Source organism: Cervus elaphus, chromosome 31 (genome assembly GCF_910594005.1).
Source record: "Cervus elaphus chromosome 31, mCerEla1.1, whole genome shotgun sequence".
NCBI classification, from domain to species: Eukaryota; Metazoa; Chordata; class Mammalia; order Artiodactyla; family Cervidae; genus Cervus; species Cervus elaphus.
In genome coordinates this window covers 24815413-24830790 of record NC_057845.1, presented here as the reverse complement: position 1 = coordinate 24830790, position 15378 = coordinate 24815413, and the positions used below count along the sequence as shown (strand labels likewise).

The 15378-nt window shown below is 36.9% G+C and overlaps 1 protein-coding gene across 1 annotated transcript in view; it reads right to left on the bottom strand.

Annotated features, from left to right (window-relative positions):
• Positions 1–1289: 1289 nt before the first annotated feature.
• The window catches only part of LOC122687302 (lanC-like protein 2), a 133723-nt gene continuing 119634 nt past the window's right edge, over positions 1290–15378 (bottom strand). The window contains exon 2 of the mRNA XM_043892657.1: positions 1290–3636. Within this exon, the coding sequence (XP_043748592.1) occupies positions 2312–3636 (1325 nt within the window). The 3' untranslated portion in view covers positions 1290–2311. The remainder of the gene's footprint in view (positions 3637–15378) is intronic.

Below are 15378 nucleotides of genomic sequence, written 5' to 3'. Positions count from 1 at the left end.
TGGAGAAGCAAATGGATAGAGGAGCCTGGTGAGTTACAGTCCAAGGTCCCCAAAGAGTCTGACATGACTGAGTGACTAACACTTCACTTCAATTATTTCTTTAGGCACATTTTGAAATTGTGAGGACAGTTACCTAGTGAAATATCTAAAGTGCTTCCTTATTTTTTGAATTACATGGTTTTCAAACTTGTCTCTTAGTTGGAAATTCATTCTAAAATATGTAGACATCCTAAGTGTATGTTTGCACAATAAATATTTAATTGGTGATGGGAAAGAATTATTATATTTTTTATATATTCCATTTCTCCAACGAGTTAATTAAAAAAAAGTATTTATTTTGCCCAAACCAAGTTTAGCTGCTTCCTATTATTAAAGCGGTTCATCATAAATCATCATGGAAATGGATGTTTCCAATACAACGGATAGACTGACATGCATTATATTTACCCTTCATGATGACAGCTACAAAGGTTTTTATTCTTTCAGGTGGTACAGATGAAAAGTGGAGAGGTGGGAAGGGCTGTTGTTTTTGTTTAGTCACTTAGTCATGTCCGACTCTGCAACCGCATGGACTGCAGCACACCAGGCTTCCCTGTCCTTCACTATCTCCCAGAGCTTGCTCAGACTCATGTCCATTGAGCTGGTGATGCCATCTTCTGTCATCCCGTTCTTCTCCTGCCTTCAGTCTTTCCCAGCATCAGGGTCTTTTCAAATGAGTCAGCTGTTCGCATGAGGTGGCCAAAGTATTAGAGCTTCAACTTCAGTATAAGTCCTTATGATGAATATTCAGGACTGATTTCCTTTAGGATTGAGTGGTTGGATCTCCTTGCAGTCCAAGGGACTCTCAAGAATCTTCTCTAACGCCGCAGTTCAAAAGCATCAGTTCTTCGGCCCTCAGCCTTCTTTATGGTCTAACTCTCACATCCATACATGACTACTGGAAAAACCATAGCTTTGACTACTGTTACATCCTTCAAACTCCTAGTTTCCTTCAGGCCTTCTCTCCTAATCATGTCTATCGCATGTTCTCTGCATCATCTCTGAATACAAACAGAATTCATAACCTACTCCATTTCCATAGTCATATTGCCTTTGTATTAATGTGTGCCTTGCTCAGAGTTGGAGCAGAGAGAAACTTTACTTAAACGAAATTATATTTTTATTAGTATTGCTTGAGAATGCTTGTTTTCTCATATGCTAATTAGAACAAGTTTGTTTTTTTTTTTTGACAGTGTAATTTTCTTGGTTAGAACTGTTCCCCATATACATAGATACAGACTAGTACTTTATGCTTAATACATTTCATCAAATGCGAGATTTCTATCACCTGAATAACAGACAAAAAGAAGGACTATATTCATCCCAAATTTGTACTTTGATAACTCACCAAGTTGTGAAAAAAGTTTAAGTGGAGGAACATGGGAATAATGTATCTGGAATTGTATCCACTGAACTTACAGCACTACGTCATAATGCTGATAAAACTGCGGTGCAGCCTGCTTTAATAACATACACTGAACCGAGGCTTGCAGCCCTCAGTCGCTGCTACTTGATTTACAGCGTGGCCATGAAAAGGCTCCCCCGAATGGCCCTGGTGTCACGGGTCTGCTCCTCAGCGCACAGGCTGCCGTGGGCTGTGAGGAGGGGCTAGAACTTCACACAGCAAGCCTGAGAAAGGGAACCCCAGCAGGGGACAGTGCTGGAACGTGCCCCCTCTGGCTTCTTATAAACACTGAGGGCACCGCACACAAACAGGGGACATTCGACTCTGGTGGACAGGGTCCACCCCGTACTTCAGCAAATGTGTTTCACTGTTTTCATTTTGGAGTGGTCTTTCTCTCACGCTCATCCACAAGGCACACACAGAAAATGCTGAAAGTTTGACCACCGGGACATCACTGTGGAGAATTTTGTTACGTAAGAGACACCACCTGCCTATTTCCTTGTTTGTCAAGACAGAAAACGCCTCACTTTAAACAGTATGTACAGAGAGGTGGGTGCCGTGCGCCCTCATGCACAGCCAGCTCGGGCTCATGGACAGGGAAGGGCTTCTGTTTACAACAACCTACACCTACAGACAGCAAACACCAAGAGACATGCACACACGACGGAGAACTGGACGTGGAGGGTTCACACTGTGCGCCAGCGAGGGGCGCGGTCGCACAATGCTGCTGGGGCGGCCGGTCATCACACTCCGACACGGGCGTCTAGGACGAGGCCTGCTGCTGCTTCTTCCCCCGCTTTCAGGATTCCCAGTTGGTTCTGTGTCAGGGGCTAAGCAACCTGGTGGCTTCGGGTCCAGTCAGGTCTGTTAGTAGTCTTTTTGAACCTTTGTATCCCTCTGTGAAGAGCTGAGTTCAAATGCTGGAAACCGTGATGCCTCTGGGGCCAGGATGTCGGAGAGGAAGTGAACAGTGCCAGCCACGCCTCCAAACAGAGAATAGGGTCTGTCAGGAATTCGGCAGCCATGTGCTCCATAATCTAGACACCACTCGGCAAACTTGCAAGCTCGGTAGAGGTACTTTTTATCCTGCGTGATGTGGTAAAGCGAAAGGAAGGAGTAGCCGTTCCCAGCGGTCCCGTGGCAGATCCCATAGCCCTTCCGCAGCAGGCCTCGCTGCCAGATCACGTCGCTGCACTCCACTGCGTCCTTCAGGTACTTCTCCTCCTTAAAAACCTTGTGCGCCTGCATGAGCGTGTGGATGACGCCGGGGGCCCCGTGGCACCAGTGCACCAGGCGGTCCGTCTCGTTGCTCAGTGAGGATGGGTAATTCCCAGACCGGAACCTCTTGTGGCGCATATAGTCAATACTAGGCTTCACCATTTCTGTCAAGGTTTCCTGGTCCACTTTTGCTGCTGGCTGCATTAACATGTAGTAGATCCCGGCCATTCCATGGGCTGCTCCAACATACTGCTTCTTGTGCCACTGATACAACAGGGGACAGCGCTCCATCTTCTTCTCTTCCCTGGACAAAGCTTTGCTAGATTCAATGATGGCACTGACTACCTCTTTGATAGCTGACTCACACACAGCGCCTGGACCTATCTCCGTGTTCACGTAGAGTAAGGCATACAGATAACCTGCCCGTCCATAAAGCAGCTCATCAGGAAGGTCTGAATCTCGACAGACGATGGTTCTCTGGAGTTGCAAAAGTTTTGTGATGCATTCCTGGGACTCACAGTCACTTTTGAGTTTATGATACACAACAGCTCCGACGGCCAGGGGCCCAGCATCTCCACAGAGGAAAGTGACCCTTCGGCCACTCAGATTCCGAAGTGTTCTCTTTACATAATCCAGGGATCGAAGCAAATAGGACTGGTCACATGTAACCCGGTATAACTGCAGGTACAGAAGGGCTATGCCTGTCCAACCAGTATAAGCAGAGCAATCATGTGGATCAGCTGTCTTCAGCCCTTCTTCCATTTGCTGTAGAAGATCTTTAATTTTGGTCTGGATCCGTCTTGTGAAGTTATTAATAATCTTCCCATCGCTGTGGAAAGGGAGGCCAAGCTCCTCGGGGGAGAGCGGGGTGCGAGAACATGGCGGTTCTTCGGCCTGCCTCTCAGCGGCGGCCTCGTAATCCAGGAAAGGGTTGGGGAACGCCCCACAAGTTTGTTTTTGATTTGACAATTTAGCTTGGATATATTTTTATGTTTATTTTTCTTATTACTAATGAGTGTGGACATTATTTTATTTACCAGGCATTTGTGATTCTTTTGGGAATGACTTTCTTATATTTAGCCCATGTTGCCATTATGTGATCATTTAAAAATGATTCATTGGGAAGATTAATATAACTTTCTTGTTCTTATTTATCTTTGAAATGTGCATGTTATTCTTCACTATTCTTAGTAGAAGCAGACGTTTCATCAAGAAGACAATATATTCCTTAATTTTCATCTTTCATTATCTCTTATACTGATAATACCAAAAATTGAGACTCTGAGAAATATATTTATATGTATAAAGTTGAATTTCTCTTGAGAGTTAACCAGATCAGCCAAAATGAACATAGATACTGGGCTATTTTAACACGGAGTAAGGAGTTATTTAAATACTTACATTCTTTTTAAAACAACATTAACTTCACAAGTTTGGAAATAGTTATGTACAAGAACAGTAAATAACTACAAACTAATTTTAAGTTAAAGCATTATTTGTCCCTCTCCAGTCATTTTAAGTTTTCTTAAAGGAACAAGTCTTTTAACAAAGGAGGAAGTTGTTGTTCATAAAGAAAATTATTTTTAAATAAAGTTTTTAAAATGTTTCAACAAAAAAATGATGGACAAAACAATTGCATAAAAATTATCTGATGATTACATTTAATGGAACCAATACAAAAAGTGAAACATGTTCTGAGGCCTATATTATCTTACAGATTAATACATTTTTGTGGTACTTTAATTTTGGTGGGTTTTTTTTGGCTAAAGATCAATCAAGGTTAATGTTTCAAAAAAGTAATGCTATTTAAACATCGGAAATATCTTAAAACAAAATAATTTTGGTCTTGCATATGTATATGTACTTGGGGAGAGGAGCTGCAGGCACAATTTTCTCAATGAGCTGTAACTATGCTTAAAAGAGCCTGTGTGCTATGCTAATTCAAATTTCCTGATAAATACTGGTTTAATATTTTTCCATGTTTTAAAGTTAGTCCAGCAAGAGTGCCAGTAAAAACCATGAGATATATTTATTTATTCATTCTTCTCTTTGAGAAGTCTCCTAAACAAGTGTTTTTTTGTGTGTGTGTGTTTGTGTAGTATATGTAATAGTATTTGCAAAAAGAAGTCCTAATATGCTAGGATACTTTTATTGTGGGAAAAATTATATTTTATTGGATTTCTTATCATTATTATGCCACTAGCAATATTTGTGAAAAGCTTTCTCTTTTACTAATTTTGTTCTACATGTTTTGCAGATGCATTTCTTATGTTTTAAAAAGTATATATTAAATATCAATCCTTATTGATATTTTATGAATATATTTTAGAAAGCTCTACTGTCTTATTTTAATTACAAATATCTTCATTAGAGAACTTATAGTGTCTATGGGCAATAGAATATTTTTGGAGAGAGAGAAGATAAACAGCTTAAAAATAAACAATGCCAATGCAGGGATTGAACCATAGTCTCCTGCATTGCAGGCAGATGCTTTACCGTCTGAGACACCAGGGAAGCCCAATAAACAGGTCAATAATAAACAGTTGATTCTCTCATATATAAGGTAGAAAAAAATCATAGGTAATTAATTCTTCTCTGCTAAAATTTATCTATTTATTTATTTATTTTTGATTTCAAGATTTTCTTTTTGGAATTCAGGATAATCCTTCATTCCAATCCCCCACAAGATCCATCTTCTTCAGATCTGGAAATCTTGATAACATAGATTTGAAATGCTCAAACACTCAAGATATTTGGGCATGAAATGACATGCTGCAAAAGTAATTTCCCTAAGAGATCTTTTAACAATGTAATTCATATAATTTTAAAATTTTAGTTTGTAATGTAACTATTTGTTTCAGTATAATAAGAATGTTATAAACTTGAGACCCTAAGACCCTTAGAAGAAGACAGACCCTTAAAAGCTCCTTGACATCAGCCTTGGTAATGATTTTTTGGATCTGACACCAAAAACAAAGGTAACAAAAGCAAAAAACAAATAAGTGTGACTATTTGAAACTAAAGAACTCTGTACAGTAAATAAAACTATTAACAAAATGAAAAGGCAATCTACTGAATGGGAGAAAATATTGAAAATCATTTATATGATAGGGAGTTAATATCCCAAATATATGAAAAATTCATAAAGCTCAATAGCAAAAATAAAAGAATCAGATTAACATAGGGACAGAAGGTCTAAATAGACATTTTTCCAAAGAAGAAGTATAGATGGCCAACAGGTACATGACAAGATCCTCAGCAACAGTAATCATCAGAGAAATGCAAATCAAACCTTCAATGAGACATCACCTCATACCTGTTAGAAAGGTTATTATCAAGAGATAAGACATAGCAAACGGTGAAAATGTGGAGAAAATGAACCTTCATACACTGTTAGTGTGAGTGAAACTGTTGTAGCTACTGCGGAAAACATTATGGAGGTTCCCTCCAAATTAAAAGCAGAGCTATAATATAATTCATCAAATTCACTTCTGGGTATTGATCTGAAATAAATAAAGACACTGGCTCAAGAGGATGTATTGTTAATAATGCTGCTATGTTCACTGCAGCATTATTTATAATAGCCATGATGTGGAAACAGCTTAAGTGTACACTGGTGAATGAATGTTTAAAGAAGATGTGGTGTGTGTGTGTATGCGTGTGTATATGTACACACATGGAATGTTATTCAGACATAAAAAGGATAGAAATCTTGCCATTTGTGACAACAGGAATGGAGAGAGGACATCATGCTAAGTGAAATAAGTTGACAAGGACAAAATCCATGTTCTCTCCCTTATATGTTATATCTCAGAAGAAAAAAAAAAAAAACTCAGCAACTCAAGCTCATAGATAGAGAACAGATTGGTGGTTGCCATAAGCCTAGTATGATGGGGAGTGGGGAAAACGAGCAAAGAGATTGAAAGGTACAAACTTCCAGTGACTACACTTAAAAATACTGCATTGCATATTTGAAAGTTGCTGAGAGAAGAGATCTTACATGTTCTCATCACAAGAAAACAAAAATTTTCTTTGTATGGTGATGAAAGTTAGCTACTTATTGTGATGATTATTTCACAATATACACAAGCATCAAATTATTATGTGTATACCTGTGACCAATATAATGTTATATGTCAATTTTTCCTCAATTATAAAAGGTAGAGGTTAAAATCTACAACAAAAATGTTGCAAAATATTTAACATAAGATAAATTGGACAGCTTAGAAAAAAAAAAATCCTTTGAATAATATCTTGATCTCCCAACCAAAAAGCAATGAAGCACAAGAAACTGGACAAAAAGCCAGGCAAACAATCTGGAGAACAGATATCGTGACAAAGTTTTGATATTGCAGCACAATCTTCCTCTCGCTCCTTTCTTGATGTGACAAACATTGGCATTTGATAGGAAAAATCTGGATCTTGGAGCTGAAAGTGTCTATAAGGTAACAATTCCCCAAAACTTGCAATGAGGGCAAGTCACAAGGAATCTAGATGAGATGTAAACTAAGCACTATTTGTAATAGGATGCTCACATCCAAATTCAATTTTCCAGACCTGTTCTGACAAGCAAAGAAAATGGCTGAAGGATTACTTTCCTAGAGCTCTTTGATTTTATCTCAACATTCCAGAATCTCATCAGTTTTAAAATCTTACACAAAGCAGTATCACTTCATTGGTAAGAAAATGGAGCAAGAACAAAGACAAAAGAAAAATTTCTCTGTGACTATTCTTTTTACTTAAGCAATAACATTATTTTCCCCAGGCTCTTATACTTGGAGAAGCTGCACCCTTTCCAATGACTAGGTACATCTCAGAAACATCTGCTCACAAATGCTGGGCTCTTGAAACCACTGGACTATGTTAACCTAAGGGTGGTCTTTCCCCCAAACTTTGAATATTATAGAATTCATGTTAATGAAAAGCATTTTGAAAAAAAAAAAAAAATGATGTCTACTTATTAGTCATGCAACACTATGGGTTTGTCCACCTGATCACGAAGTCCTTATTTAGTAATGAAGCGCTGATTAACACTGATTAACTGATAGATCACTGATTAAAATGGTTCATTAGGGAAGTAACTTGCATCTTATTAATAAACAACCAAATTATCTTCATCTCACAAACTGTCATTAAATAGTTTAGTCTTAGAAGGAATTGCTCTGTCTTCTTCAAACAGTAATGCTTTATTTCTTAGTATCTCCTTTAACTTCAGAATGCTAGTCTTTTAACAAACTTATGAAATAAAATTCTAAAAAAGCTAAATTAGGTTATTTTTGTCCTCAGGCAAAGTTTTCACCCTTCTGGGGTAAAATTCCATTAAACACTGTACTTAAAAACTCCATGTTAAATGTCCAGGTGATATGCAATAGTCTTTTGTTGTAATGTTAGTGGCTCAGGCATGTCCGACTTTTTTTTTTTTTAATTTATTTTTTATTAGTTGGAGGCTAATTGCTTTACAATATTGTGGTGGTTTTTGTCATACATTGACATGAATCAGCCATGGAGTTACATGTATTCCCCATCCCGATCCCCCTCCCACCTCCCTCTCTACCCGATCCCTCTGGCTCTTCCCAGCGCACCAGGCCCGAGCACTCGTCTCATGCATCCCACCTGGGCTGGTGACCTGTTTCACCCTAGAGAATATACATGTTTCGATGCTGTTCTCTCAAAACATCCCACCCTCGCCTTCTCCCACAGAGTCCAAAAGTCTGTTCTGTATTTCTGTGTCTCTTTTTCTGTTTTGCATATAGGGTTATCATTACCATCTTTCTAAATTCCATATATTTGTGTTAGTATACTGTAATGGTCAAGGAAGCTGTGGTACATATACACCATGGAATATTACTCAGCCATTAAAAAGAATTCATTTGAATCAGTTCTAATGAGATGGATGAAACTGGAGCCCATCATACAGAGTGAAGTAAGCCAGAAAGATAAAGACCATGTCCGACTTTTTGTCACTCCATGGACTGTAGACCACCAGGCTCTTCTTTCTGTCCATGGGATTCTCCAAGCAAGAATACTGGAGTGGGTTGCCATTTCCTTCTCCAGAGAATCTTCCTGACCCAGGGACCAAACCCCATCTCCTGCCTTGCAGGCTGGGTCTCCTGCATTGAAGGCAGATTCTTTACCATCTGAGCTACAGGGAAGTCCCTATAGGCAACAGTCTTTAGCCTCTTTAAATTGTGGTTGTGATTGTTATTCTTCCTCCTTCTACCTCTGAAATATGAATATTTCCTCTGGTTCATCTTAAGCTCCTTATTGTTTTCCCTTGGAGATCCCATTTGATACATGCTTAATCTCTACCTAACAACACCCAAATCTTTTCATAGTGCAGTTTCCTTCCCAAATGTCTTCTGTTATCTCTATATATTCATTATTTATTACATTTATTAGATATTCTTCTTTTTCCTATGTATTTTTTTTTCTTCTTTCACCCCAAATTCAATATTGGATAGTAACTGTGGCCTGATAAAAGTTCATTATAGAAAATATATAATTTAAAATATTGGACTGGGGTCTTGAATGTGCCCTGACTGTTTGTGTGACCTTCCTTAGGGTCACTGAATACCTCCCTTATCTCTTGTTGTTCTGTTGTTCAGTCGTGTCTGATCTTTATGGCCCCATGGACTGCTGGACACCAGGCTTCCCTGTTCTTCACTATCCCCTGGAGTTTGCTCAAACTCAGATCCATTGAGTCAATGATGCCATCCAAGCAATTAATCCTCTGTTGCCCCCTTCTCCTCCTGCCCTCAATCTTTCCCAATCTTTCTCTTAACTTTAAAGGAATGCTATTTGGATAAAATTTTGTACATCCCTTTACTCTCCAATGTAATGTCACATGATGATTAAAGCTAGCCATCTATCCCCCGTCCCTTTTGTTTAGATAAATCCTTAATTTAGACCGTAAAGAATCTGCCTGCAATGCAGGAGACCAAGGTTCAATCCTTGCTTCAGGAAGGTCCTCTACAAAAGGAAATAGCAACCCACTACAGTATCCTTGCCTGGAGAATTCCATGGACAGATCAGCCTGATGGGCTACAGTCCATGGGGTCACAAAGAATTGGACATGACTTAACAACTGAACAACAATATCCTCATTCTTCCATTCACCCAGGTTTTTGGAGTCACCTTAAAAATGTCCTAATATTTCAAACTCTAAATCCTGCCAGTCAAAATGCATTGGCAATTTGCACTTTATTTTGATTCTTGCACAATAATATTCCTCAAATACATATCTCCTTATTTTCATTCTATTCTCCATGATCTAGATGTTACTTCCCCAATGACATAATATCAAGAACCAGCCCAACTACTACTGATGTCTATTTTCTATCCTCCCATTCCTTTCCTCTTCTTTATTTAATTGAATTTTTTTTCTCCTATTTTCTTTATTTTTTCCCTTTATCCTTACTCTGTTCCAAAAAGGAGATAAGGTGATGTAAAAAGAATTTTTTTCCCTCCACAAATGTTAAGAAACCAGCAAGAATAACAATCAAAAGTAGAGTCCAAAAACGTGGTCACAAATGAGGTTCAAGATAATAAACAGATACTGCTTTAAGCTACTAAATATATGGTCCTTTAATAAGCACATGGCAAACAAACAATGCATTCCATTCATTCATTAACACATTGGAACAAATGTTTTACTCTCTGTAAACAAATAATTCTTTAAAGGGGTTAGTGTGTCTACACTTACAAGGTGATAATTGGGAAAACCAGAATTCCACTTGGGTAATATGACTGAGATGAGTGCTCTTTCTCCAAAACACAGCTGCCTCCCTGTACCAGCACTTTCATATTAACGTCTTCCCAACACACTCTTCACTATTTTGTTCATTCCCTGATCACTCACAACACAAAGACCATACAAGGCCCCTTTGGCTCTACAGTCTGTAGCCAGCCTCATTACTCATTCCTTTCTAACACAAATGTCTCCCATCACTGTCACCTATTTACTGTCCGCTGTATCTGCTAGTCTAATACCCACATGCAAGTCATTTTTCACGGCCCCCCTTAGGCATTCTTAATCATTCATATTAGAATTATTCTCTTCATTCTTAAAAATTCTGATTAAATTTTTGTGTTAGTTTAAAGCTTAGCAATTTTTTTCTCCCATGAAATCAGGAATTTGCCACCATCAAACAAATGCATAGTTTACATGTTTACCTTTTTCATTGTTTTTCTTCTCCTCATAAGGCTCATAAAGAGAGGGATGTTTACGTTTGATTCACTAGGGCATCCTTATCACTTAGAATAGTTTCTGGCACAGAGGAGGAGCTCAGAAAGTATTTGCTGAATAAATACTTACTATCAGTGTCACTTATTTAGTATTGAATTTATGAAGATATAATTAATCTCATGCTAACTTACAGTTATTTAAATTATGAACATGCATATTATGATCTCATCTGGAGTGAAGACCAAGAACCAGAGCTCATTGCAGTGCATTCTCGGATTGAGGCCAGTGTTGACCAAGTAATACAACAAAAATCCTTGGACTGAATAGAAAGAAAAAATTGGATATTGCTTTTTTGTATGATAACTGTAGGTAGTGTTATATATCCAGCATGTCATATCCTTAAAAGTTGTATTCAAATAAATTATATTTCTAATGATTTAGATTATCATTTTGAATGTAATTCTTTGCATTTTATTCATTTTCTATGTGCAGTAGCTTTTAACATTTTGACTTTGGTGGCTTAACCACCTAGTTCTCATTTTTGGTTAGGTAATTAAACAGTCTGCAAAATAAAAATTAAACTCTTTCAATATTAATTGTGGTAAATTTTTGCAAGAGAATAATTTTGTAAAAGCATGTTTTTAGTGATCAGAAACTCATCATAACTTATCTGCTCAGATATTTAGATATTTTTCGTGTATTCATGTGCTTTAAAACAAGCAACACCTCTTTGGAATACATATAATTAGTGCTCTTTCATTATGTCACTTCAAAACATGTCAGATTTAAAAAAAATAATGCATACATCTTTACAAGACTGAAAATACACTACTTGTTTGTTATTAACATTCTTCATTGTGATGTTATTTAAAAGAGGGTAAATACACATAGAACTCACTCTAACTTCTCTATAAAAATTATTACCAGGAGCTAAATAAATGGTTAGAGCCAAAGATGATGAAGGAATTTTTGATTTCTAATTAGTTAATAGATTTCAAAGTAGGTGGCAAATAAAATCCATTAGTAGGTGTTCTTATCAGTGAACATATCTGTAGGGTATCTTCCACATCATAGTCTGTCAATAAATGAAGAGAGCTGAAAATTTTCGTTAAATAGAAAATAAGCACTTTAAAAAGGATGCTTATATAAGTTATTTTCAAGGATGAACACAGTAGGAAAGAAAAATACCAAAGCTGAGACTAATTTGTTGCAAGAACCTCAACTATATCTTCTATTACAAGCAAAAATCTGCAAGTTCAATTTGATATAAAGGATTCCATTCTTGGCATCCCAAGGGGAAAAAATAGTTTACTAAATAATCTCTTGCAAAGAACTCAGATATGTTGTTCTATAATAAATATGAATGACAATATAAATGTAACATATATACAATGAACACCATATACAACACTAATATTTTAAAATTCAGTAATTAAATTAGTGCAGTTCCTTCGTACCAGAAGTTTAAAAGCCTTCTCCCACAATTTTAATGTAGAGAGATGTAGCTTCATTGTATTGATTCAGATTTCTCATAAATTCATCATAAAAGTTCATCCACAAATCATGTCAATAATTATTCAATTTTAAGTGTGATTACAGAGCTCACAATTTGAATCCAAAGTGTGATACTGAGACAAGAGAGCTAATAATATGTTTTCTCATCATCTGCACAAATCACGACTTTATTACCTGAAATAGGTAGTTCAGTTCAGTCATTTGGTTGTGTCTGATTCTTTGCAACCCCATGGTTTGCAGCATGCCAGGCTTCCCTGTCCATCACCAACTCCCAGAGCTTGCTCAAACTCATGTCAGTCAAGTCAGTGATGCAATCCAAACACATATGTGTTTATTATGTAAATGTTATGTTAATATACAGCTATACAAAATATATAATAATATAGGAGGTATGGCAAATATATAAAATTCACGTACGTAACTTTTACATATGTGTGTATATATACACATGCTGTTGCTCAGTTGCTCAGTTATATCTGACTCTTTGTGACCCTTTGGGCTGTAGTCCACCAGGCTCCTCTGTCCATGGGAGTTTTCAGCAATAAATGCTGGAGTGGGTGGCCTTTTACTCCTCCAGGGGACCTTCCCAACTCAGGAATCAAGCTTCACATCTCCTGTGCCACCTGCCTTGCAGGTGGATTCTTTACCCAGAGAGCTATACATACACATAAAAGAAAAGTCTATTATTTAGTATCAGAAGTTTATCTTTCAGGTACCAAATGGGATATCTTAACCATAACTTTCTTTATGGTAGTCTGAAACTCTTCTTTTATGATGTGCATTTAAAAATTTTTTTAATTTTATATTGGAGTATATTTAATTTACAATGCTGTGTTAGTTTCAGCATAACATACTAAATCACAGCAAAGTTATTTATACATGTTCATGCTATCTATTCTTTTTCAGATTCTTTTCCCATATAGGATATTAGAGTATTGAGTATAGCTCCCTATGCTATAAAACTCTTCTAATGAGCACTAAATGGTACCAGGAAATCTAGCATATGATTTTGTTCATTTACATTTTCCTATTGTGTACCTTTAAAGGGTGAATATGGCAACCCATTTTAGCTGGCATCTCTGAGAGGTTGAGGTGCATTCTTTTGGAGGATGTAGCTGCTTTTTAATTAGTTTCTAAAATATTTCATTTTTAATCCATGTTTTCTGACAAAGTCCTATTCTGTTTTAAAGCAAAATCCAAGAAATCTGATTTTCAAAAACTTGAAAGGGAAGAGTCGGCTAAAATATACTTCTCTTATGGATCTCCATGACACAGAATTTACCTGACTGTTTAGAGAATATTTTTTTGCTCATCTAGACATCTTGAATCCTAGTGCAAGAATAGGGACTCATTTCTGTTCCGCCTGGTGTTCAAGAGGAAGAGGAGAATTTTCATAGGGGAAAATATATTTGTGTGTGTTTGTGTGTACCTACACACACATGCACACATACACAAGTACCCACATGTGTGGGCACACAGAAAATAAGCAGACCAGTACCCTGATAATTGGAATTAAAATTCCAGAAGAAATAATAATATAGAGGAATTTAACAGAGAATTGAGATAAGGGAAATTATAGACAGTAAATAATCAAAAGGAAAAGAGAAGGATTTCAAAAGAAACTTCAAAGACTAATTAAAATCACCCAGATACAGATAAACCAGACCTTCAAGCAGAACCATGTAATGCATTAAGGATACAGACAGTTAGAGGAAGAAGACTAGATGTAATCTTAGCACAAAAGAAACAAGCCTCAATATACAGAAGGAAATTGATTTCACATCAAGGGAGGGACTAGGGTTCTTTCTTTGGCCTGTAAATGGAAAAGATGCACAGAGAGGAGCTTCAATTTAGAACAACAGTGGCTATGTTTGGAGATGTGCAAGACGCAAGTTTGAAGATGTTTGACCAAGAAATGAATTGAGAAAATATTAGACTTTAGGAAGTAAAACATCCCGCCGTCTCTAAAGACATATGAAAGAGAAAAACCATTTAACCTGCTTACACATTCCAGCATACCAAAATCTGTTAGGGCAGATTTTCCACTATGTCTTAGAAAACAAAGACAGAATTGCAGAGAACAGAAAATGACCCCACAGGCCAAATATTTAGATTCAGTCCGGAAGGCCTGAAGGATGCTTATTTAGATATAACTGCCAACAGCTTGGAACACACTTCCACACACACACAGACACACACATGAAAGTAGGCCAGTAGAATTAAGTTTCATGAGCAAGAAATAATAGAGGTTTATATTGTTTTGATCATGTTATAATAGTAACTAAAATTACTATCTCCAAAGCTATGAAACATATATATATATCAAGAAGAAATCAAAGTAAAGCAATGGTTGGGAAAAAAGATGCTTAGCTCTCCTTTCAAGATGTCCTGGTGGCAGGATATACTTAAAATCATATGAAGAAGGCAGTCAAGGGAAGAAGTAAAACCAGAGGCTTTAAAAAGAAAGGTAGATATTCCCAGCTGTAGAAGTGTTCAGTGAAACATGTAGTTGGAAAAAATAATCAAAGGTGAAGTGAAGCAGAAACAACAGAAATGAAAGTACAAAGTAAAGACGTTTATATTGACAGAGATAAGAAAAGAAGAAAGAAGTCAGTTAAACTCAAGCTTCTAAATTCTAAAGTTTATTTTCTCATTCAACGATCACTTATTACAAGCCTACTGTGTGTTGCATACTATAATATGAAGTTTTGAACATGAATAGACTACTGTTCCAGTTCTCAAAATGTTCACAATATTTTGGGATTATCTTCCCAAAGACTATAACCAGAATGCAGTATTTATCATCATTGATCCTCATTGGAGGGAATCAGGTCTTATAATATTTTAATGTTCTTCCCCTGTAGTACTATGCTAGTGAGCACATATTAAGAATTCATATAGGCTTTATAGTCTGTTTATTAAAAAGAGCATATGCTCTGACAATAGACAAATGATTATTCCTGGCAGAGTTAAATGAATTCTTATTAAAGTGTGAGCTCATAATAAGTTTTCAGAA